We start from the raw sequence: 26,237 nt of genomic DNA on the forward strand, positions 1-26,237 counted from the left end.
GTATTTAGAAATCAGTGTAATCTGTGAGGCCACTTTTCCGGTGTAAATGGGTTTTGTCATTTCGGCCCAACAAAGAGTTATATTGGTGGTATGCTCTATCAGTGCTCGGCTCTGCTGCACTTTGCTTACTTTCTACCTTTTGTATGCTGCTCTGCTCCTCTGCTTTACTTAGCTCAGGTACAGAAAGTTTGCAAGTTCAGTTGTACAACTCCTGAATCACACAAGATATTTTCGGCAGTAAAGGTGCCAAATATGACTCATGGGTAAAACATGAGACTCAAACTGTGAGTGAGAGTCTGGGTGTGTCTTGTATATGTTACTGTGTTAACGAGTAGGACAGGAGTTGTGCTGGCTTGTGATGTTGTTACATTGCAGAACATCAAGGTCTCCCTCCCTCTCTGTCTTTGCCTTGCACTCTTTCTGTCCGGCTTTTGCTCTGAAATACATACCAACTTTGCCAATCGGTGTTTCAACAGAGGAACTAGAACTAGTTGTCTGTCCAGCAGAAAGCCCAACTTGAGTCTTTGTCCTCGGTGACTATAAAGTGTAACTCTAGTCTCACAGATGCAAATTGTGGTTTCACTTATGTCAAGGACTAACAAAAGACCCCTCTCTTTTGGATTCTTTGTTTCTTTCAGAGTCTCTCCCCACTATCAAAAGTCTTTCTAACCGTAGAGGCAGCTAGGCTATTATGTTATACTCTTTTTTTTTTTTTCAAAGCTGACGGTAAGTAAGTAAGAGGTTCTGTTACCCTCTTTCATGCTTTATTCTCACTGACACTACTGTAACTTTATCCACCTTCTCATGATAACAGAAATGTGTCATGGTTAAGTGATGGTTGGTCTTTTTTTTTTTTTTTTTTTTTTTTTTTAAACAATTAGCAGAATAATTCACCCCAGTAACACTATTACTCATGTTCTTGTTCTTTTGGTTGCTGATGTTTTTCAGTTTTTTCAGATCCTGGCAACGATACCTCTTTGAATAGTGTACTTTGTGTATAACGTTGCACATTGTTTCCTTATCGTCTGATGTTGCTTAAATAAACTATAGCTTACAACATGTTATGAGTGATGCAGTGTTGAGCACAGCAACTCTTGTAGATGTTGTTATAAAATCTACATATGTGATGTCCTCTGGTTTTATGAAGTATTGTATCACAGTGTAGAATGCAAATATGTAAGATCTCTATCTGTAGTAGTAGTAATTTGTTTCGTAGGGTTGAATTTCTCCTCAAAGAAAGTCACAGAAATAAATGTGATTATAAGTAAGAGTTTTCATGCTGGTGACATGAAACTAATGGCTGAATAAATTAATATTTTTGTCAAAAGCCTACAATTAGATTAATTTTACCATAGGAATCGATATGTTACTATTTCCCATCTGTGCCCGTCAACTCAAACAAGTCCACTTTCATATAAATCTAATAATTTCACTTAATGTTATCTGTTACCTCTTCTTCTGTCTCACTTTTCCTCACCTAACCTACATTCCACTGGATTGGTTAATACTGACAAACTCTAACCCAGTCAACGTAGGAATGCAGGCAACTAGCTGCATGTCAAGCTCTTTTCTTCTTCTTCTTCCTGAATATCTTGCAGTCTTGGTATGGTCAACACATTGCTGCCATCCGGTGGGCAGACTTACCATGACCAGTCTGCCGTAACAGAGGTTCTAGGAGACTTGATGTCTGTGTTGCTCCACGTTCAATTTTGAGTAAATAAAGGGGAAGAAGTGGTTTCAGATGACGATAACCACACCCAAAACAGTGGTTGACAGTAGTCTACATTTGGGGAACCATGTAATAGTGAAAGAGAGAATTCCCAAAAGAGAGTGGTTGGTTGGTTGGTTGGTTGGTTGGTTGTCACCAGAAACCACTAATACTTTATAAAATACAAAAATTTAATGCAACTCTGTCTGTGTTTGGACTGCCAAAACATCATAATTTACAGTCACAGATCAATAAAGTGCCTTTGTCATGTTCTATCTCCTTACAGGTGGAGAAGATCCGTCAGCTGAAGGCCAAGTCTCTGTACCTGCAAGTGGAGAAGCTGCACCAGAGTCTGACCAAGTTGGACAGCACCATCGCTGCCGTCAGCCAGGTGCTGGATGAGGGCCGCCACCTAGATGTGCTGCTGGCCAGGGAGCGAATGCTCACCCAGATCCATGAATTGAAGGCCCTCAGAGGCCTGCTTCAGCCACAAGAGGACGACCGCTTCATGTTTACTCCTCCAGACCAGGTAAGCGCTGATACTGTGGAGATCACTAGCAAGTGGTCGAGATTTCAAGTTTTTCACTACATGTTTATTATGGTTACTTGACCTGGTGTAATATCAGTAGTTGTAAGACTATTGCTACGCCTGGTTCCAATAGGTGATTATTTAAATCTGTTCTGAGTTTACCAGGAGACTTTTTTTTAGAGAGAAAAAGCGATTGAACTTATTCCATCATGGTTCCCTCAGGCTTTGTACATAGCCATCCAGTCCATGGGCCTGATCAGTAGTGGAGCCTTTGCCCCGGTGACCAAAGCCCATGGTGAGGGTCTGAAAAGTGGGCTTCGTGGCAAGCCTGCCTCTTTTACTGTGATTGGATATGACCATGATGGCGAGCCACGTCTTTCTGGAGGGGACACAGTTTCCGCAATAGTCATGTCAGTCGGCGATGGTAACCTGTCTGCGGCAGAGGTAACAGACCACCAGAATGGCTCATACACCGTCGGCTACGTGCCCAAATGTGAGGGGGAGCACCTTGTGTCGGTGCTGGTGTGTAACCAGCACATCCTGGGAAGCCCCTTCAAGGTGATCGTGAAGTCTGGGCGGAGCTATGGATCTTTGGGTGCCCAAGTCTCTTCCTTCGGGTGCGAGGGGGAGGGAGATGGTCAGCTCTGTCGTCCCTGGGGCATCAGCGTGGACAAGGAGGGATACGTGGTGGTGGCTGATCGCAGCAACAACCGCATACAGGTACAGCTTGATCCTTTGTGTCTTTATAGTCAAGAATGGTTAGTGAATTTGTTCCTATAAAACTTACTTCTCTATACATGGTCAGTATCAAATCTAATTTTTTTTTTACAGCACGTAAGGAAATGATGAATAGTATACAATTAAATGTGGATAATGCAAATATTAAGAGAGCTGTTTAATTTTTAGTATTTAAGGCTCTCAAAGCAACTCTGTCCCCGTCTTTTTCTTGCTATTCTATGTCTTTACTCAGCCTGACAAATAAATGCCACAAAATTCTTCACTTAAATTGCATTTAGAGTGGTTTTATTAAGTTTATCATTCACTCATAAATCATCAGATAATGCTAACTTCACGCTGTAGATTTTTGTGCTGAAATGTTTATTTAGCAGAGACTGCTTACTAATTTTATGCTGGAATGTGCATGAATCTTATATCCTCCTACTTTCCTCCTTCCAAACGACCAGACACAGACAAAGACACACACACACACACACACACACACTTGCGTACACCATAGTCACAGTGATGTCTCGTCACTAGAAGTCATTTAGTGATGAAATGATGAAAATAGAAAAACCAAATTTAGCACTGTACAGTTTTGTGGGAAAGGTCCTGACACCTTACCGCATACTCATGTGCTTGATTGGTATTCAACACCTGTAATACTTTGCATTAGCTGTATGTCGATTACAGTGCTTGTAGAAAGCAAAGCAAAGTCTACATCTGTACAAACTACACTAAAATACAACTGAGTTTGATCCTTGCATTTAGCGGGAAGGTTAACGTGAGAGCTTTATACTAGAGCTGGTACATAGTGAGGGCTTCAATGTAACATTGAAAGAAAATAAGTATTTGTTCCTTCCCTGTACAGATATTCAAGCCTTGTGGTGCCTTCCACCATAAGTTTGGCTCTCTGGGTTCTCGGCCTGGTCAGTTTGATCGTCCAGCTGGGGTTGCATGTGACAGTCAGAGACGAATCATTGTGGCTGATAAGGACAATCACCGTGTGCAGGTATGAAAACCCATGTAAACATGATCAACACATTCCTTCATACTAATTTTGCGCAATAGCTGGAATTCCATTGTATTTATATGGGCGTCAGGATGTCTAAAAGCCAAAGGAAAGTTGCATGAAAAAAATTTAAAATTGTGTAAGTTACAAAAGCATGTTGGCTTCTGAAAATTTGTAAACCCATATCTACATACGTAAACACATAGCTCCTCAGGCTTACTCTCCCTCTACACCACATATAAACATATTGGCCTTTAAGACATTTGCTTTGTCTGACAGGTGTTTACTTTTGAGGGCCAGTTCCTGCTGAAGTTTGGGGAAAAGGGTACCAAGAATGGGCAGTTCAACTATCCCTGGGATGTGGCTGTCAACTCTGAGGGTAAGATCCTGGTCTCAGACACCAGGAACCACCGTGTGCAGCTCTTCGCCCCCGACGGCTCTTTCCTCAACAAGTATGGCTTTGAAGGGGCCCTGTGGAAACACTTTGACTCTCCCAGAGGAGTGGCCTTTAATCATGAAGACCACCTGGTGGTGACTGACTTCAACAACCACCGGCTCCTGGTCATCCGGCCGGACTGTCAGTCAGCTCGCTTTCTGGGCTCTGAGGGCACTGGAAACGGGCAGTTTCTGCGGCCCCAGGGTGTTGCTGTTGACCAGGAAAACCGCATCATCGTGGCCGACTCCCGCAACCACAGAGTCCAAGTGTTCGAGCCCAATGGAAACTTCTTATGCAAATTTGGCACGCAGGGGAGTGGCTTTGGACAGATGGATCGCCCCTCCGGTGTGGCTGTGACGCCTGACGGAGTCATTGTGGTCGTTGACTTTGGAAATAATCGCATTCTCAAATTCTAAAAAAAGTTGATTTTTGCACTCTCTTCCTCCGTTAGTCCTTTTTGCAGTTTCTCGATGAAGGAAATGGAGGAGAGAGAGTGAATCAACCGACACAACGGGAGGAGAGCTCAGATAGGATTGAGAGCAGGTTGAAATGAAGGGAAATTAAAACAGTAGATGATTATTTTTTTCAATTACATTGATATTCTCCAAATCAGATATCCGTGGTATGTATGCCAAAGGGGGACCTCTATAAATTGATAATCAGTAGAAAAAGAGCCATACTTCCCCTTCGTCACTCTCAGCTGTTCTGAATTCTCTCTGCAAGCTCTCCTTAAGTATCCATCTCAGGGAATTTCTCACTTTTCTTGAAATCTTATACCCTCTGCTCCACACCTACCTCATTTAGCTCTTTATGAATGTACTCATAGTCACTGAGCAGAGGTTTTAGTCCGTGAAGTTTTACAAAGAAGAAAAGTCTACCTCTATACTTTGTTATTTAAGAGAGACAAAAAAGAATAGACTCTTCAGTTGATATTTGCACAGGATTAATGGAATTCTTGCTGTGCATTTTGAAATATGAGTTAAAGTGAACCTCCTGAATGTTGTTGCTGAGACAATACTCAGACCACTGTAGAGGCTGCATGATTTATTCTCATTAGAAGGTTTCGCTCGGAGAGGAAACTGGGGTACAGTAGTGTCCTTTTCATGTTTTAGGCTAGTTATTTTTTTGCTTATGCATCGATCCTTGTCTCTTTGTGGCTCTGTGGAGTTTGTAGTGTCATGATAGCCTAAGAAGAGTGTGAAAAGCGATGCCAAACTTGATAGAATCAAAATTAGCTCAGGTCATGGTAGGACTGATTAAAATGATCAGTACTTTTCAGGCTCCCCCTCTAGCTTTACTGGCTAATGAATTTGAATGAATTTATTGATGAGCATAAATATAAAGTTTAGGGATTCCTCTGCAAAATGATCCCTGAAATGACCCCCAAAATAAGCCCTGTGATAAAATTATCCAAAGTGTTTGATCATTCATACACCCCTATCGTAACCGTGTCTCATGAGACTGGATGAACTAATGTTTTTGATAAAATAAGACAACCTGTCTTGTTACTATCCAGTCAGTTGCATGAACAACTAAGATGCGAAGATTTGTATGCAAGGAGAACAGCATCTCCTCCAAAAGGGAGGACCCACCAAAGGATTTTGGAGAAGAATCTTCCAAGATCTGGATCTATTAGTGATCTTAACGTAGAGATTAATCATATAATTGAATGACACCTTTTTGATGAGGCATTCTGTGTGACAAAAGCCTCAGATGTAGACACCTAATTTGGCCGTCCAGAGGACATTAATGACATCAAATTAGACCTAACATTACAATCCTCTGGAATTTGATTCTGGTTGAAAGCCACTCTGTTTGGCTCCCGGGGCCTAGGATGTAGTCCAGTCCAATGAGAGGGCACCAAAGTAAAGCCCTGCCCTATTTATTGATGCTTGGAGCTGTAGAGACATCTCCAGATTGAACGCTAGTAGACCGATTCCTCTAAAGATGGAGGTCAATAGATCACCTACTGGAGTCAACCAAATTTAGAATTTCTGCTCAATGGCCAACTGTAGATTTGGCAATTAAAGAAACTACCCCCCCCATTTAAAAACATATTCTATTAATCATTGTTGCTGGTAGGTCTAAAGTTAACAAAACTCTGAGTTGAGTTCATAGCACTGTCCATGTTAGTCTTAGAAGAATAAAGTGTGCTTGGGTCACAGTTACTGTGCATGAGTACTCCCACATCCTGCTAAGACAGAGGGCCCTCGCTGTTTGAGGCATGGTTGAAAGAAAACCCTTGTTGTCTGTCTGCAAAGATGTTCCAGAAGAGAACAGAGGATACTCACACCAAAGACAACCCCTTTCTCCTCCTCACATTTATTGCATCAGCATATCAAATGATGCCCCAGTTCTATATGCCCCTTTAATTTTAGATGGCCTGTAGGCTGAAAGTAGCATCTCGGATTAGCCTTTGTATCCCAATCTAATCTCCATAGAAACTAATAGATACTAACTCTTCGTGTTGAAAGCATTGTGGGGTTTTGAATCCCCTTGCCCTTCGTTCAATCTGTGTCCCGCTGGAAGCACTAAGACAATTAAGGTTCTGTTAGCCACTTCTTTAGCCTAGCAAAGAATCTTGGGACCCATGAAAAGAGTCACCGACTGGCTCTCACCTCTGAGGAGAGGGCCCGTCTGCACATGATCAGGATTTAGATCATTACCTCAACGCTCGTTTTACCTCCTTTCTTGTATACTTCAACCCCCGAATACCTCAAGTATGTCACTCATAGCTACTGTGCATTTAAACATTCAAATACCTCAGCATGTTACTCTCATTCTGAATACCTCATTTTTACTCTTTTATTTTATTTACCTGGTCAGATATTTATGCATTACAAAATATACCTCATACTTTCAGTCGTCTTGTGTTTCAGTGCAGTACATGTCCCATAGCTCTAGGACCAAAGATCATGGTACTGTTTTGAGTTTAAATAAAATTTGTATTATGATCATCGCTCCATCTTGCAACCCTGAACAGCTTTTGGTTTGGTTTCTCTAATCTACTGTAAATTGCCTGGTAAACTATGCCTTTTATCACCAAGAAACCAAATATTTCAGATGAAAGCATTGTGCCAAAATGATCTGTGAGAGTTCTGTGCCAAACAGGGTTGGCATGTGGACCACGCTGTTGTAGACGACAGATGTCACTGGACCATTATATCATAGATACAAATCTTAAAGCAGAGAACCTGAGGATAAATCCTCGCTCTCAGACTGGATGCGCTTAAGAGGGCTGTGCCCCATTTATCCTTACCTCATGATGATGATGATGATGAACATGCCGATTCCACTCATACTTTGTTAATGTGTGCAAGTCGTGAGGGGAATAGCACATGACCTCTTTTAAAGAATTAAGAATATTGAACGCACAAGAACGACGTCTAATTTCAGCACAATTTACAGATATTTCAGTGTGGATTTTAGGATGCTTGATGTTGCTTGTGGAGGACCTGGAGACAAGTCTAAACTCAACCATTCTGACCGTGGTTCAAACAAACATATCAGGGGATTACACCTAATGGTGACAACAGGCTGGTTTATTATTTAAGTGGAGCTATAGCACATTGAAGGCGAGCCAGTTTTAGTCCACATACCCTGCTGCTTTGAACCGAACACCTAGTTTCACCAATAAGATTGTTTTTTGCTTTTCAGTATTACTCTGTGAAATGTTCATTCATGTTGCATCAGTTTTTTTAATTAAGACTGCAGAATTCTATCTTTAAGATCCTTAGGTCTTCACTCTTAAAGAGGAAAAATGTATTTTAAACCTTTATTTTGTTTTTCATTTTGTTGCATGCTTTAAAAAGTCCTTGTATTAGACTGACGTCTCTCAGATAGGTGTTGAAAAACTCAGATGGGGTGGGTAGCTATTGGGATGATTTTACCAAAATATATACCCAAAGACGTGTATGTGTGTGTTAATATTGCGTTGGATGGAATTAACCTTTGACCTTGGCGATTGTATTTCCTGTTCTCTAGAGGCTCTGCAGAGCACAACCTGTTCAGCCAGCCATGCCTCAATTCCTGAGAAACAATAGAGGCAGTTTTCAGATAAATGCAGAAGGCAGGTCTGCCCCTCGACCATTAGCGCTTCATTTTCTTTAAATCCCTCTTACATGCATAATGTGGGTAGATAAATTAACATATTGTCCTTCACACTTGAGCCCTGTAACTTATGGAAGGTGTAAAAGCTTTTTGCTGAACATAGATTTACTTTTCCAACAATGGTGAATTTGTAAGGTGGCCATTTTGTGTTTTGACCTAGTAAGGGGAATTCTCTCACTGTCATGTGAGAAGCAGCTAGGTTTCTCCAGCACAAACCAGCAATCAACTCCCCCTCTCGTCTTTAAAAGAATCCAGGAAGTGTGGTGATGGCTGCTGAGCATGTGATAGGTTGACTGCACTCCTGCTCGGTGGGTCTTTTTTTTTTTTTATTGGGCCCCTGTGGTTTTTGTCCACCATTTTATTTCTGGCCTCTCACAGCTTTAAGAGAGAGAAAAAGCAAAGCTGCACCAGGTGACGTGTGCAAGGTCGTAGACCTCCTTTTAATGATTGTATACTCGAAAGAAAAAGAGAGAAAGAAAGAAAAAAAGTTCTGAAAATTTAGAAAGGAAAAAAAATAACTCAGGTAGTTCTAAGCAGCCCTGCCCCCCAGGTGTTGCATTGAAACATGTCCCGTAGTGATGATGTAATGACTTTTTTCTTTCCCCCTTGTTATGACCTCTCAGTACTAGTCAGAGTCTTTTGTGTCCATTTACATATTATAAAAGCAAATTATTTCCCAATCTGAAAAAATAATTCTTTCGATTAGTTTCCCATGATTACGTTTTTTTGTTTGGTTTTTTTTGCCAATTTCTATTTTTCCTTTTACAAAAAAAGTACAAATACTTCACACCGCTTGATGCTCATTGGCCCTTTTAGAATGTATTTTGTGAAGAAAAGGGTTAAATGGGATCTTGTTGATGCTCACTTGATACAACCAGCTACTGGAAGCCTTACAAGACAGAACAGAGACCACAGAAAATACTCAGTTCTTCTATAAGATCTGTTGCTAGATGTTCCAAACCAGCAATACTCGGAGTATAAGGTGGAATCACGTGGTTATAGTGCAGCACTGTGTTCATTTATGAACCAGCTTTAACATCAGCCAAGATGAGAGATGTCTGGCCTGAGGGGATAACAGCCAGCTGATCTTGTCCACACTCTTGTTTCTTTTGTGTCCTGTTCTCCCAGTAGCTGGATGTGTGTGGTGTGAGCGTTGTGTTTGTGCGCTGCATCTGTGTTGTCTGAGAAGAGTTCCAATGAATGTATCCTCCTCTAGTCCAAGAGGCAGGGCGAGCCAGCATGGCCAGCTGAGTTTAGATGGGTGCTGCTGGCGCTTCCTTATCCATGCCAGTGTGTGTGTGTGTGTTTGTGTGTGTGTGTGTTTCAGTCAAAACCCTGTGTGTGTGTGTGTGTGTGTGTGTTTCAGTCAAAACCCTGTGTGTGTGTGTGTGTGTGTGTTTGTTTCAGTCAAAACCCTGTGTGCGTGTGTTTGCCAGCATACCTTCCCCTCCCTCTTAATACACACTGACACATTGTGCTGAGTGGAAGTGCAGATGTCAGGTCTTCAGTCTAAATAAGGCAGAGGAGACTATAATATATTGGCCACCTGCTGCTCGCTCTGTACTCTGTGGACTTTAAACATTTCCTATGCAGTTTCTTGTTTTTTTTTGTTTGTTTACACTTAAATAAAGTTGTATTTCTTTGACTTCAAATTTTGTGTCTCTTTCTTAGCTCTTAAACTGCATGAACGTGAAATAAAAATTCAAAAAATCCAATTCAGGTGTGTTTAGTGCAGTGTGAGTCCACATAATTGACGCAGTAAACAGCTAAAGCTGCTAAAGACAGAAAAGCAAATACACCCTAAGTTACTTCATAGTGAGTCCAAAACTAGTTTGGACAGTGACTGGTTTCACTGGGGGAAGGATGTGAGCATTCCTTGTGTTGTAAGGTAATGTCACTTATGCTTTGTGCTTTGCAATTCAGGAGACTGTGAGAAGGCAGCAACATTAGAGGGTAATGTGACAGTATAGAAAATTTACAACAACAAGGTAAAATACTCACGTGGGGAATTTCTTTACTCATTTGTAATTTCTGGATGGGAAAGTACCATTTTCAAATGTGTGAAGATTAATTTCCCAGCAGAACTATGACCTTTAACTGAACTGAAATCGGGCCGGTTTCAGTCCACAGTTGGCAGCCAACAAACCCCACTGAGCTTTTTTTGGGAGAATGGGGGAAAACATCAAACAGTGTAACATGATAACACATTCCGGGCAGATCTAGAGTGCAAGCTGTAATTATAACCTATCAAAACCTGAAAAACTTTCAATAAAGTAGTTTTATTTATTAATAAAACTTATATATTACGAATCAGGAGATGGGTTCCTCCTGTTTCAACCTTGGTTTATACAGGACTTTTCAAAGCAAACTACAAAACTAAAACATGACCGTATGTACATATTGTACACATGGGTAACTGCATCATGGACTGTCACCCCCCTCTAGTAGAGATGACAGGAAAAGGGCGAAAAATGTCAGCTAGGAGCTGGAGGGTATTCAGCTTCTTTTTCACCCTCATGTCAGCTGGGCACATATGAAAAATATGTTCCTAGGCAGAGTTCAATTTGTGGTGATTTTAATATTATTACTGGCTGTGTTTGCTACTTGACTTATTCTCCATAAAGAATTGTACATGTTGTGTGCATGTGGATGGAAAAGTGGTGGAACTGGTGTTTGTGTTGTTGGTGGTGTTTTTTTCCACTCAAGAAAAAAGTGGAGACAGAAGCAGATCATACTGTTCGGTGCCTGGTCGGTCAACTGTAAATCAGTACTTGAAAGACCAAAGGTGTATTTTATACAAACATGCAATTCTAGCTGCTGCTCAATAAATTGCTGTTTGGTGCTGGATGATTGTTGAATGTTGGTTTCAAGAGGACCACTACAGAAAGAAGAAGCCTTTAACCTCTGCCGAGGCTGCTGGAATATCTCAGTGCCATCTCACATCATGTATAGTATCTGGGGAGTGATGCATGTGTAGAAGAAAAAAGATAACAAAGTGGAGTACAAAATCAGTTATTTCTTGGCCAGTTTTAATTTTCTTACATTCTGCATTAATAGATGGGTTGATTTAGTCATAAAATGTTATAAATAATAATCCAAGCTCAAATTAGTGTATATACATCTCAACAACACAGCTATGATGTTGACACAAACTTCATCAGCTAATATTGAACATGTGACCAAAAGGTCCATTCGTCGACTTCACACAATTAACGATTCTCTAATACTTTAATAAATAATGTCAAAATCCTCTGAACATAGTGGTGTAATGAATATAAAAAAAATAATTTTACTAAGATCACTTGGAAACATGATGCAGTACGGAAAAGTCTGTTTACACAAAGAGAGGGCCCACCTTTACTTAACAAACAATAAAATGTAAAAAGTGCACAGATGTGGGTACATAAGTAACCAAATGTCCTCCATCAATGAAATGACCCAACGCGGAAAGGAAGAGACTACAAAAAATATATTAACAGTAAAAAAAGAAATAGTTACCCATAAATTAGTCACCCCTGATCAATTGCTGATGACGTTATCGTAATAGTTCTTTTCCATAGCCGACATTGTGACAGGAAAAGCACAGGTGTAACAAATTACCTTAATGATGGTCTGTTCCATTAAAGTGTACCACTAAGACAGGCCTGTGGCACTTTCACAGCTTCACCGAATGCAGGCATCATTAATTACTACTATTAATGAACTTTTCTGCTGTGCTCAAAAGGTGTGTGTGTCTTTACAGCAGTTACATGTCTGTATTTAGCATCTTTTACTATTCACATGCAAAGTGAGTTGGAGTTGAAGCCCCGAGAATAGTTTCCACACAGCTACCGGGACAATGAAGTGTACTTTAGACTCAGTTGTAGTTCCCTGCCTCCACAACTTGATGTCAGCAGCGGTACATTTCACATTCACCCTGAGAGAAACACCGTGGGCTAATTATGCCAAAGTAGATTTGTGGTACAGTATATTAATCAGATCAAGAGGAGGACTGGATAAGAATTCAAGCTGTGTGAAATGTACTGTGGAGCACCTGTTTGATTGAGATCTTTTGCTGTGAAGTGTATTCAGGTACAGAAAAGTAGTAGTGGGGGGAAGTCAATGAGAGAAGTGGCTGTTTGGAAAGAGAGTAGTCGTGAACTGCAGGTTTGCAAAATTACAATGACAAGACACAACACACCGTCTCTGATCAAACACAACAGCAGGATGGTGGGGCCTCAAACATCCCCTGAGCGCAGAGTGGGGAAAGCAGGAGCAAAGGAGGAACCTGTATGTACGAGCCCTCCAACAGATGGCTGGGAGGTCCTCGGTTGGTGTGTGTGTGTGGATGTCTGCATCTACTGTATGTGTATGTGTATGGGTACATGGCTCTCAGAGGAGCCAATTAGCTGTAGCAGACTGAGAAGGCGCCACAGAGCACAGAGATCCAGATTGTTTCGCTTTGGTGGCGGCACAATTTCGGCTGCTCTGCCAGAATTAGCTGAAAGCATCAGTCACCTTTAGTTGCCAAAGAGCTGGATTCCATGTTCATAGTTTTACTCTACTTTTTTGTTTGCTCTGAGCACAGAGAGGAGGCTCACATTTAATGGACCCAGAAGCCACTGAGCCCCAAACTGTACAATATGAAATAAATAATAAGACAATATGAGATAAATTATATAAGTAAATTGTATAAATCTACAGGTAAACCAATAAATTGTGAAATAATGTAATCAATTATTAAAACTCATTATTATGAATTAGCAATTTCATCATTATTTGCATTAGCGGTTCAAATAACTTATAAGAATTTTTTGTTTTTGAAAATGCCCTTTTTCAAAAATTTGTTTTAATTTTATAATGTTACATTATGTCATTTTTCATTATCTACCAGATAGTTAGCGAGCTCCTGTTTGCTGGAGCTACTGCAGAGAAAGACTGTCATTTTGGCAAATGTAAATCATATATTTACTCTGTTTTAGCTCTATTTTTGGTCTCTACCAAATACTGAGGGAAATATCTGGCTCTTTAGCTCCTAAATGCTCCACTGTGTTCACTAGCTAGTCGCTAACTTTATCTGTCTGCAGTTTGGTGCTGACCAGTTATTATACAGTGGGTTACGGGGCTTTAAAGTTTAAAGCTTTGAAACAGCCGCCTAAGATTGAAATCGCAGCTGTGAGAGCTGTGAGAGTGAATCAGAACAGTAAAGTTGTAGGACGGTAAGCTAAACAATGAGCTAAAACTCACTATTAAGCTCCGTAAGGCTGAGGGGAGCTGTTGATTCGGGCGACAATTCTCTGTAGATTCATCACTACAAACGACCCTTTCACCCCCCTCTCACTTTTTTCACGTTAACATTTGATACTTTGCTATAAAAATATCAATTTTATCTGTTAAACAAAAGGAGAGGTTAGTTTAGGGTGACTAGACGTCCCCATTTTCTGGGGTCAGCCCCTGTTTTTGGTTGCTTGTCCCCAGCTGGAGCTGTCCCCAGAAATGTCCCTGTTTTTAACTGTGGATTAAAATCCAACTGGAAAGAAAGACCGGGCGGCAGAACAGATGGGGAGATGTCTTGCATTGTGCTTGTTTTGGCCTACAGAGGGGGTTGGCTGCTTACTATTCATATCACTATTCTTCATCTACTAACCGCTTTTTTGCCTAATTTTTAGAGAAAACTGCTGTGTAAAATTCAACCAGATGCTAGCAAGCGTCAAGTGAATCAACAACATCACCACAAACGTCTTTTCAAGCCAGGATATAACCCTGGGTTAGAATCAGGGGTGGGGTTACAGGATTTAGGAATTGTACTACCAGGTGGCGGGTAGCTGATTTGTAGGCATACAATCGGATGTAGGCTACGATGTGATCTACCAATGTAGTGCATTATTTTTAACATATTAACATTTGTTTAGCAGGCGTCAAGGTTCAATGTGGGCTACCTCTATGACTTGTTTTACAAATTGTAGATGGCGAATATGACTTGCTTTAATCCTAAATGAGACGAAGGAGAGGAGGAAGACTGGATAGGAGGATGAGTGAAGGAGATAGAGGAGGAAAGGTATAGAAATGATGACAGTGCCTGCAGCTTTATTATTCTAAACAATGAAATACAAAAATAAGACAAGCAATAGGAATCTGCTAACCAAAGTATTTTAACTAGTGTACTGTTTATTATTTAAGACCAATTTCTTTATTAAACAAAGTTTACCATAGCTTCACTCACCATGGTAGGCTACTGTATGATTTTCTGACACGGTTTATAAAGTTACCTAGTTAGTACCAAATTTTATCAGTCGGCCTTCATCCTAGTTTATTACAGTGCAACAGTTACCATGATCAAAATGCATGAAACTGGGACTGTCCCCATTTTTCATTTCATAGATAAAAACATTGGCTATTTTAATGATAAATTGACCACCAAACTGGAAATGTTCCCAGTTTTCATTTCAGAAATCTGGTTAGTTCAGGTGTCTGTGTTTATTGGGTAGTTTTCAGAATTAGTGTAAATTTGGTTGCTCTAGCTAAAACGAGCTAACTGGCTAAATTTGGTAGCAGAGGTTGAGTTTGCGTAATTAAGGCAAGGGGCATGTGCGCTGGCAACACACCTGTCATAAAAAGTGAAATTATTAAATAAAATGTAACATGAATCAAAAGGGCCTTTAGGAAATAAAAACGGACTTTTGAAAAAAATATAATTAGGTAAATACGAACTACGAACATAAAACTGAAAATAAGAAAGATAAAACATTTCATAATTGTAATAATTTCTCAGATTATTTCACCTATTATTTTTTCATTTATATTACTTTCATTATTCATTCAAGAAATTACTTATTTCAATATTATGTATTTAATAAAAAACACTATGATGCATCTCAGAATCTTTTTTCTACAAATATAAAGTGGTTATGAGTCCATGAAGCCATCATCATCATCATTTTGAAGCATTGTACCCTGTAGCCCTATACCCTATAGTCTATGTACCCACAACCACTCCATGTGTATTTTCAAGATGAAGAATCTGAGTACATTCATTTTCCAAAACTGAGACTTCCCTTTGAACACATAAGAAGAACAGAGGACCTCGCTGGTTGTCCTAACATTAGCCTTAGATAAAGAGGCGTAGGTGGATTCGACCGACCCCTCTTGACAGACCAGAGTGGGCAGCTGACGTAGTCTTGACGTCGAGGCGACGGAGGGCGTGACATAATCTAGACTCCAACAAGAATGTGATCCCCCTGAGGTGCTTTCATATCCATTTCAAACTCTGGTCCGGAGAAGAGTCATTCCTCAGAGTTGAGGAGGTGTCAGAAAAGAGGGGAAAAAGAATAGGGGGCAGATGTGTGGCAGCTGCAGCAGCAGACAGAGGGAAACAGGAAGAGAAATAGACATTGATTTTGTCTCGTATTTCACGATCTTCAAATTATTTTCGAGCATATTGGCTCCAAGAAATATTGACTCATAGCCAAGAAATGTTTGCGCTCTGTCTCGTTATGATACAACCAGAAAAAAAAACCATGCACATGACATAATGAAGCTTTTCACCTGGAAAAATAAAAAAATGCACAAAGTGAAGATATGGAAAACAACTTTTTGTTGGATGTTGTGGATTTGAGAAAAACAATTCATCCCTTGACAGTATTTTTGTCATTACACTTCTTATATCAGCTGGAACTCATTCAGGGTCATATTGTTTTTGAATTCCCCTCCATGTCTTAATGTGTGTAGGGTCACGTAGTGTGTGTAGCATCAATTTTTCTGTTGCCTCCTTCATGAATGTTGTCCACCACGAACCGAGCTGTGGACAGACTCATACAGACAGATTCAGCTCCGCAGGGAGGTAAAGATAAGGTGTTAAAATCATTCCTTATGTCTTGCAGCGACTGTTGTTTATTCTCTGTTGCTGCTGCTGGGCCAATTTGCTGCAAGCCAAGAACTGACCCAATCTCCTGTACATGTTCCAGTTCGTCTTTTTCAAATGTATTCTGTTGTGTAGTTGTTGTTTTTTTGTTTTTTTTTAGAATAGAGATAGAATAGAGCACCCACTTTTAAGCCAATCCAGGAGTCTCACCCACATGCAGAGACATTCACATACACTCACACACCCCCACTTCATCAAACATCCAGCATACGCATGCACACGCTTTTTCTGCACCAGCACCAATGACACTCAATGAAGGCAATTGACTAAACTCAAAAGATGATACCCACTTTTCTGCTGAGACAGATCAAGGTGACACACGGAGTCATACTTTGTTTCATTTTCTTCCAGCCAACAGGGGCTGTGCATTATAGTTTTTTGGTGAGCCCCTTTGACAAGGATGGCACAGGTGAATCTGGATGACACTTTGTTGACACAGTAGTAGTTGACATGTGGTTACTTATAGCCATTGCATTACCTACTATCCTCTGATTCATTTCTTCCACAGACAAATTGGATCATGACATCTTTATCTTCATTCCTTCCTGTCAGGGAGTCATGGCAACCACTCTGTAGCAGCGTCATCAGGAAGAACATGATTCAATGTTAATAATGTGGGGGGCACATAAACCAATGAAAGTATTATACACTTGCTGCGGCCTTGTAACCTCAAGTTTGTCTAGGCTGACCGTCATTCTACCCAGTCATCATGCATCACAGAAGTTTATTAGACACACACGCACTTGTGTGTGCACATACACACACATCTGACCAAGCCATTATAGCAGGCAGTGGACTGATAACATACAAAGTGACAGATGCAAGATGGAGCCATGTGAGGGCTCATTGACCTCTGCTCTGTTCTGGGCGCGGTGTTCGCTGGCGCAAATTATCTGTCCACTCATCCCATGAGTCCTACCAGCAAAATGAGACCGACTGTGGATCGCCGCCTCTCGTGCACAGATTTAGCCTGCTCCCGGTCAGAAATTTTAGTTCTTTCATGCGTGTAAATGAGAGAAATAACTACAGAGGACATGAGGGAGAATTCTAATAAAAGCAAAGCAAGGACATGTGTATTTTGAGTTTTTTTCGCTGCTCTAGGAAATTTATTTCAAACTAAATCAAGTGGGAAAACTAGAGATAAAAACTATTGAGGCATATATATACATATATACATACATATATATATATATGGATGATTACTATATCCTACACTGGGTTAACTGCTACAATATGTCAGTTTTTGGGCTCCACACATTTGATGTCACAGCAAGATGAAAAAAAAGGAGGCAAAAAGACACCTTGGTATTTAAAATATTCATCTATTGATTTGTTGTTTTTTTGGCATTTGTCTTCTTTCAAGAAAAGCTCCCAGTCTCTCCAGAGAGTTGTTTAATTTCACCATGTGTCTGTTTCTTATAGTTTAACCAGCCAATTTGTCATTTCCTAACCACTCTTGTTTGTTAAATCAACCTCCAAGAAGTCAGTCACGCATTAGGTGTGCTGCCGTCGATACGATAATGTTATTATTCATTCATTCCCCATGTCTGTTTGTGTCTCTCGGTCTTGTTGCTCACAAGTGTGTCACAAATGGAAACAGCCAGAAGGAGCTGAACTTCTCTTAACAAATCAAAAACAGATTTCCCATGTTGACACTGTATGAAAAGGGTCAACACCAGGGATCAAACACCTGCAATGTACTTTACATCACCCACGATCTTCTCTACCTGCAGCATCCTAACTTTTTCTGCATCTCCATCCTCCTCGTATTCTTTTATCTTAATCTCCCACTCATTCATCGAATTTTCTGTTTGAACAAAAGGATTTCTTCCTCTCTGACAGCAGAAGACCCAGTGGTGAAGTGCATCGAAGTTTGTTTCATATACATTATATACAGTATATAATGTATACAGTGCATTCAGAAAGTATTCAGTATTGTTTTTCACAGTTTATGTTGCTGCCTTATGCTGTAAGCCTTTAAATTATCCTTATGCTATAGTCCTTTTAGAAATTATTGCAAATTTATTAAAAAGAAAATTTAAAATATCACATTGAAATAAGTATTCAGATCCTTTGCTATGACACTTGCAATGTAGCTAATGTGTCTCCCATTTCTCTTGATCTTCTTTAATGTTTCTTCACCTTACTTGGAGTCCACCTGTGGTAAATTTAATTGATTGGACACGATTTGGAAAGGCACACACCTGTCTATATAAGGTCTCACAGCTCACAATGCATATCAGAGCAAAAACCCGGCCATGAGATTGAAGGAATTGCCCACAGAGTTCAGAGACAGGATTGTGTCGAGGCACAGATCTGGAGATGGCTACAAAAACATTTCTGCTAAGTTTAAGGTTCCCAAGTTCACAGTGGCCTCCATAATTCTTCAATGGAAGAAGTTTGGAATAACCAGGACTCTTCCCAGAGCTGGCTGCCCGGCCAAGCTGAGTAATTGGGGGAGAAGGGCCTTGGTAAGAGAGGTGACTAAGAACATGACAGTCACTCTGGCTGAGCTCCAGAGATCCTGTGTAGAGATGGGAGAAACTTCCAGAAGGACAACCATCACTGCAGCACTTAAGTGATTTGAGCTTTATGGCACAGTGGAAGATGGAAGCCTCTCCTCAGTGAAAGACTCATGAAAGCCCACTTGGAGCTTGCAAAAAAAACACTTAAAGAACTCTCAGACTGTGAGAAAGAAGATTCTCTTGTGTGATGAAACCAAGATTGAACTGTTTGACCTCAGTTCTAAGCGTCATGTCTGGAGGAAACTGCTCTTCACCTGCCCAATACCATCCAACGTTGAAGCATGGTGGTGGCAGCATCATGCTGTGGGGGAGTTTTTCACCAGCAGGGACAGGAAGACTGGTCAAGGTTGATGGAAAGCTGAACAGAGCAAACTACAGAGATATCCTTAATGAAAACCAGGTCCAGAGAACTCAGGACCTCAGACTGGACCGAAGGTTCACCTTCCAACGGGACAATGACCCTAAGCACACAGCAAAGACAACATAGGAATGGCTTAGGGACAACTCTGTGAATGTCCTTGAGTGGCCGAGCCAGAGCCCTGACTTGAACCCAATCAAACATCTCTGGAGATCTCAAAATGGCTGTCTCTTGATGGTCCCCATCCAACATGAGAGAGCTTGAGAGGATCTGCAGAGAAGAATGGCAGAAAATCCCCAAATCCAGGTGTGCAAAGCTTGTTGCATTGTATCCAAGAAGACTCAAGGCTGTAATTGTTCCAAAGGTGCTTCAACTAAGTGCTTCAACTAAGTACTGAGTAAAGGGTTTAAATACTTATGTCAATGTGATATTTCAGTTTTTCCTTTTTAATAAATTATTAAAAAATTCTAAAATTCTGTTTTCACTTCATCATTATGGGATACTGAGTGTAGGTTCAGGGATAAAGAAATTTAAAGGATTTTGGTACAATTCTGCAACATAGTAAATTGTGAAAAAAATTATATATATATTAATATATAATATACATGGAGTATGTATGATGTATGAGTATCTATGCATGATTACCATTTCTTGCACTAGCTGGTGTAGTTTTATGGATAATGTTAGCTAGCTGCTACATTTTGTTAGTTTTGGGGCTCCACACATTTGAAGTTGCAGCAAGATGGAAAAAAAAGAGACGGCGAAGAGACATATTGGAATTTAAAATATTCATCTATTGATTTGTTGTTTTTTTTGGCATTTGTCTTCTTTCAAGAAAAGCTCTCAGTCTCTCCAGAGAGTTGTTTAATTTCACCATGTGTCTGTTTCTTATAGTTTAACCAGCCAATTTGTCATTTCCTAACCACTCTTGTTTGTTAAATCAACCTCCAAGAAGTCAGTCACGCATTAGGTGTGCTGCTGTCGATACGATAATGTTATTATTCATTCATTCCCCATGTCTGTTTGTGTCTCTTGGTCTTGTTGCTCACAAGTGTGTCACAAATGGAAACAGCCAGAAGGAGCTGAACTTCTCTTAACAAATCAAAAACAGATTTCCCATGTTGACACTGTATGAAAAGGGTCAACACCAGGGATCAAACACCTGCTATGTACTTTACATCACCCACGATCTTCTCTTCCTGCAGCATCCTAACTTTTTCTGCGTCTCCATCCTCCTCGTATTCTTTTATCTTAATCTCCCACTCATTCATCAGATTTTCTGTTTGAACAAAAGGATTTAAGATAAATAACATATGATAAGATACAATAAACTTAAGTAATCCCACAGGGGGAAATTTGCATTGCAGCAGGACTTAGGCGAGGGTAGGTTTCAAGCATAGTCAAGAGAGAAAAAAATATTTACATCATTGGTGTAATTACATGAGGTGTAATATTGCACATTGTTTACATGAATAATATCGCACATTTCTTCCTCTCTGTTGAGAAGACCCAGAAGACCCAGTGGTGAAGTGCACCAAAGTTTGTTTAATGTTGGAGGCACATGCCTGCCTTTTTTTTTTTTTTTTTCCAAAGCTCTAATTGGCTTTGGAGGAATACACTGGGTATTTGGAGGACTGGCCCATTTTATGAAACATACTTATTAAGTAATGAGAACACAGACATTAGTCAGTGTGTTTATAGATCCATTCATTCAAGCGTACACTTCAACAACACAATTTTAAAGAATTGCTGGCAAGTTGAATTATCCAAAGTTAAAGTAACAGACGTTCCCTGATCAAGTTGTTAGTGTCCATGAATGTGGTCTGTCAATTCACACAAGCTTTTAAAACCCGATTACTGTATTTCAGGTGAGCTGCAGCATTTTTCAGTACCACTTTCTAGTAAGTCACCCCTAATAAATGTTAAATAATCAATGGGAAATCAATAATTTAGCAATGCTTCATTTATCAATAATAATAACTTTTGAGTTGGTTGAGGTTGATATTTGGTTGGTGTTTATCCTCCTCCGGAATTACACATGTTTTGTCATTTTAGCTCTTTACATCATCAGGATGTCCCTGCAATAGCCGCCTTGGATCGTTTTTATTAACAAATTATAACAATTACAATTACAGACTTGATGGATTGTTAAAAAAAGACCCTTTATTCATGCCTCGTTTAAATTTAGAGCGACAGACATGGTGGCTCATTAGAAAGTGAGAACCCAACAACAATCCAACTGTCAGAAGTTGTAAATGTTAATAGGCTGTTAATAAACAGATTTTGGGTTACCACAAGGTCGGAGAACAAACAGTTCAGTAGAGCCATAAGAAAGAAAAGGCAACTTGAAGGGGCATAAAAAGCAGACAAAGATATTCTTCAGAAACTGGCAAACCAAAAGTTGTTCTTTTTAATGCTCATAAAGAATGAGTAAATGACTTGTTAACCATTAATAAAGCCTTTAGTTACAAATTATAAAAGCTTTCTAAAGGGTTACTTATTGGAACGCAAAAGCGGCTTTAAAGTTGCTTTCATTTTCTTCCTTTTGAAAAAATCAAAAAGTATCCATGTATGAAGTGTTAATGTACAAGGGACACGTGGGTAAGTTTTAAGTTTCATTCACGGTGCAGACAAACACCACATTGAGATGACGGATGTGTGTACAACATTTAAAAGTCATCTGATAGTGCGATAGGGGCCTGCAATGGCGTCGCTGGGATAATGATTTAGTCAATATCAACTGAGTACAGCAAACACAGGGCTATTGGCATAATAGATCACTGATCGATTAAGTGACACACCACCAGTTACTCCTTCGAAATCAAATGGCTGTGTGATTATTATTTATTAGATGCTGTATATTCTTTTATAGATGCATTGTTTTTGTCTATTTAATTGGATAAAGCTGTCTATTTTAATTCTAGAGCAATTTAAGGGAAAAGAAACTGTTCATGTAGACATTTAAACGTGCTATTAGAGCAGCTTTAAAGCTGCACCTATTAATATCTTCATATTAACAATGATCAAAATTACAAAATGTAATATGAAAGTGGTTATTGTTTAGTGACGAAACCAGAGAATTATATCACCAAATCTGTAGCTCCCCTCAGCTCTATACAGCTTTTTAGGATCTTAATACTCAGTGTTTTGGTTTTAGCCAGCCTGCAGCTGGACTTCTTCTGGTTCACTCTCACTGCTCTCATCAGTCCTGTTTCCAGATACAACAGGCCACTTTTATTAATGAACAGGCTTTAAAAACTCAGTGTACGCTACCAACACCGGCAAACAGCGGACAGACGGACAGTTAGTGTCTAATCAGTGCACATAGTGGAGCATTTAGCAGCTTAAGAGCCAGATATTCTCTTCAGGATTTTTGGAAAGCAAAACAGAGCTATAAGGAGAGTGAATATTGAACTTACATATGTGCCCTGTGTCTGCTTAATGTGTAAATAAGCTGTTTGCTAACATGTTTGGCATATTAACTTTATATAAGGGTAGTAGGTCAATGTTTTGTTTACAGCTTGATGCATTGTCCCGGGTGGCCAAAAAAGCAATTCATCCAGGTTTAAGAAAAGTAGCCCACACATGAGTAAAATGGTACATACTCAAAATAATTAAAGACATAAACCCTGATTTCTCGCTTCTTTTTAACATTCTCTCAGTCTCTAACCCTTCCTCTTGCAGAGGAGAAAACGCGCACGGTACATTAAATGCAAAGATACTTTCCTAAAATTGAGACATAAACTTTTAAGCTCTGAGACTTTCCCCAGATTTGTAAAGGCAACATCTGTCAGCTGACACCACAATATCTGTGAAGCCTCTCAGCCCATCAAATATTGAAGCGATGCACATTAAAAATGCAGGAGGTTAATAATACTGTGTTGTTTCTCTGATCCTTCTCCTACTGATCATCTTTAAAGGAACCAGACAAGCAGCCGCTCACAGAATGAGCTGTTTAAGAGACAGGCGTCCATCAACATCCAAATGTCTTCCAGTACAGTTTCACTCATTCCATTACATTTTATGTCTCCAGACAGAATGTGCTACTGATGTAGAATAAATAGAAAACGAGTTTATAGTGTGTACGTTGTAAATTTATTATGATGAAGGCAATATTGGAGGTCTATCGCTACAGCTCCTTATGCACTTGAAAGGTCTTCCTCTTTCCTATAGATATTTAGACCAGCTGACAGTGTGACCATTTCGCTTTGATTTTCCGTGTGACTTGCGGCTATAATTATACACCACTGGCTTCAGGCATATTTCAATATTACACTTCATTGCATGTGCCCATACAAAGCTCCAGTTTTTCTGCATTAAATATACCCAAAGTTGAACACAATCAGCCACTATAAGCTCTGCCTTTGCTGTCATGCCATATGTAATAGTTAAGGAGAATGACAAAAGTGCATTTGAAGTGCAAATCTACTTTCATTTCTAATGTCTCTCTTATCTCAACCATCTTCCCATGTCCTCACTCCTGTCTTTTTTCCCTCCTGAGTCCATTTCCTTTTCCTTTATTCCCCTTTCTCTTTCTCTCTACCTCTGTAACAGAAGTTGTGAGAAAAAACTCTAATGAAGACCAGAGAGATTTCATAATTGCACGTCACCATAAAGGCCTGCAGGCATTCTGTACATAAATAAAAGTACAGTGACAGGGAAAGACTTTCAGCTAAGAATAAACTTCATTATCATGATGACTACTTGAATTAAAATGCCTTTTCATAGCTGGAGATACTTTTGATGTTGGAGAATAACTGGGGAAAGGACCCAAATTTCAACCGCTAGATCCCACAATGCAACTGTAGCAGAGTGATAACCTTCCACAATACGTGGATCCCCCTGCAGCAGCGGAAACACTACAATATGCTGTTGTGATTTGTCTCAAGGATGCTGTAATTTGACATGTGGTGATGGTATATGCATCCATCAAGCTGACCAGGACAGGGACTGACAGATTAGAAGCTTTAGCATTACCCTCGCTGTCAACAATGAGGACAAGTGATGTGACGCTGCCGGGGGAACTGTAGTACATTTTTGAAGATCCTGTTGTGGATGGGTATATCTGTTATTTAGATACATAAACACACTGTGTGTCAAATCTTTCTGTGGCACTCTGATGGGGCTCGATTTGACAGTAAACCAATGATCATGGGCACGTTGATAACATCACCAGCATGGAAAGGCTCCATGGTAAAAGTTAAAAATTTTAAACGTTGACACTCAAGTTATTCTTCATAGGATGCGAAGACCGGGCTTGTGCTGAAAGTCAAAGCATCCAATGGTTACCCAAGTGAAGTACCTGTTACGCATACTGGATTGGTAAAGGACTACTACAATTTTTTTGGAGTCTGGCTTTCAATAACACAGAGCATGTAGTTGTAGATCTTCACACAATCCATCTAAATGTAATTTAGGGCTTTTATAATTTAACCTCTGAAAACATTTTTTCACAGTTCACTTCGAACTATCAGTACAAAAAATGTTAACACCTTTTCAGCCACTATGTGTAGAATAGGAACGCTGCAGACTTTAGGGCCCCCAAGTGGTGTTATCAAAACCAACAGTTTTTTTTACATTAAACATTTTCACCTAATTTTATTGTGTGTATCCTTAAAGCTGCAAAAAATTGAAATATTTTTATCCACTTGAGGGCAATAGATAAAGCAAACATTCCTACTCACGAAGCAGCGCAACAGCATTCATTTGGTGCCACTTAACTTTAAAGAGTATGGTCTTGAGCTGCTCTATATGAAAAGTGCCCTGAGACAAACTCTGTAATGATTTGGTGCTTTATAAATAAAATTGAATCGAAAAATTGAATTGAATATTCACTCTCCTTTCAGCTGTTTTGGTCTCTGCTGACTTATATGAAGACTGTGTGGCTCTGTGGTTGCTAAATGTCTGAGGCTGTCAACCTTAATGCATATAAATTAGATGGAAAAAATATTAGGAAAACCTCTCTGTATAACCCGGTACAGTTCAAAGTCACAACGAATTACAGCCTCCAAAATGACCATTAAATAAATCAACGCGTCTTTCAAAAAGACTCAAGAAAAACCAAACAGTATAATCCTCCTGAAGGGAGGATTTATCGAGGCCCGTTGTATTATACTGCATTAGTTATATCTAAGTGTACCTAATAAACTGGTGTAGTAAGTGAGTGTATGTATCACAATATTCCTGTTGAATTTGTGGTCCAGTTTTTTCTGATCAGGTATCTGACAAAAAGGGTCTATTATTATGATTAATATCATAACATAGCAGTGATGTGGAAATTAGATGATGATTAGATGATTGAATAAAATATATAATCATTAATGAGACGACAAGCACGTTTTGATCGGGCACTGCACTAGTAATGTAGATTATGAAGCAAAGTATAGTAGTTTTCATGTGAATAAGTAAATGCTGGAGTCTAGCCAGTAAAGCAATCTAGCAAAATTTAAGGAACATTTTGTTAACTGTACTGGATTGTATAAAAGCATGGATTACCTTCTCACAGTCTGGAGTTTTGTGATTTTTCAGTTAATTTTTCAAGACAAAGAGGACTTTAAATATAATATTGGGCTAACTGTCTTCCGATGTCAGCATTACATTCGGACGCATAAAATATGATATCCCTCTCATGATGATCTTGTAACACAAATTAATTTGCTCATCTTCATCTCTTATCGGTATCTGTCTCTACCCAGCAGGCACACAGCTGACCCCCAACATCGTTAGACATTGATACTGGGTTGAACGTAGGTTGTGATATCAGGCGACCAAAATTCAATGTAGTTTTTTAGCTGTGTTGTTAAGAAAAAAGATCAAACCTCTAGCGCCATCTTGACGATAGAATACTGACATTCCAGTCATGAGTCATGACCAAAACCCAACGTCTGCTAAACGTGTTAAACTTTTGCTAAACGTCATGTAAGTTAGCCAGCGTTGGGT

At 39.7% G+C, this 26,237-nt stretch overlaps 1 protein-coding gene across 2 annotated transcripts in view; it reads left to right on the top strand.

Moving 5' to 3' along the window:
- Positions 1-26,237, top strand: part of trim71 (tripartite motif containing 71, E3 ubiquitin protein ligase) — a 57,650-nt gene that overhangs the window by 25,430 nt on the left and 5,983 nt on the right. The window contains exons 4-7 of one of the 2 annotated variants that reach the window (XR_005706661.1): positions 1,995-2,237; positions 2,460-2,957; positions 3,829-3,969; positions 4,249-9,805. Coding sequence is in view for 1 of the 2 variants with exons in the window: in XM_040121322.1 (XP_039977256.1) it covers positions 1,995-2,237; positions 2,460-2,957; positions 3,829-3,969; positions 4,249-4,821 (1,455 nt within the window). In the remaining variant the exon portion in view is untranslated. Of the gene's footprint in view, positions 1-1,994; positions 2,238-2,459; positions 2,958-3,828; positions 3,970-4,248; positions 9,867-26,237 lie in introns of those variants that run through there. The other variant, XM_040121322.1, reaches the window with a different exon arrangement.

This window comes from Xiphias gladius, chromosome 24, assembly GCF_016859285.1.
Source record: "Xiphias gladius isolate SHS-SW01 ecotype Sanya breed wild chromosome 24, ASM1685928v1, whole genome shotgun sequence".
Classification (NCBI taxonomy): Eukaryota; Metazoa; Chordata; class Actinopteri; order Istiophoriformes; family Xiphiidae; genus Xiphias; species Xiphias gladius.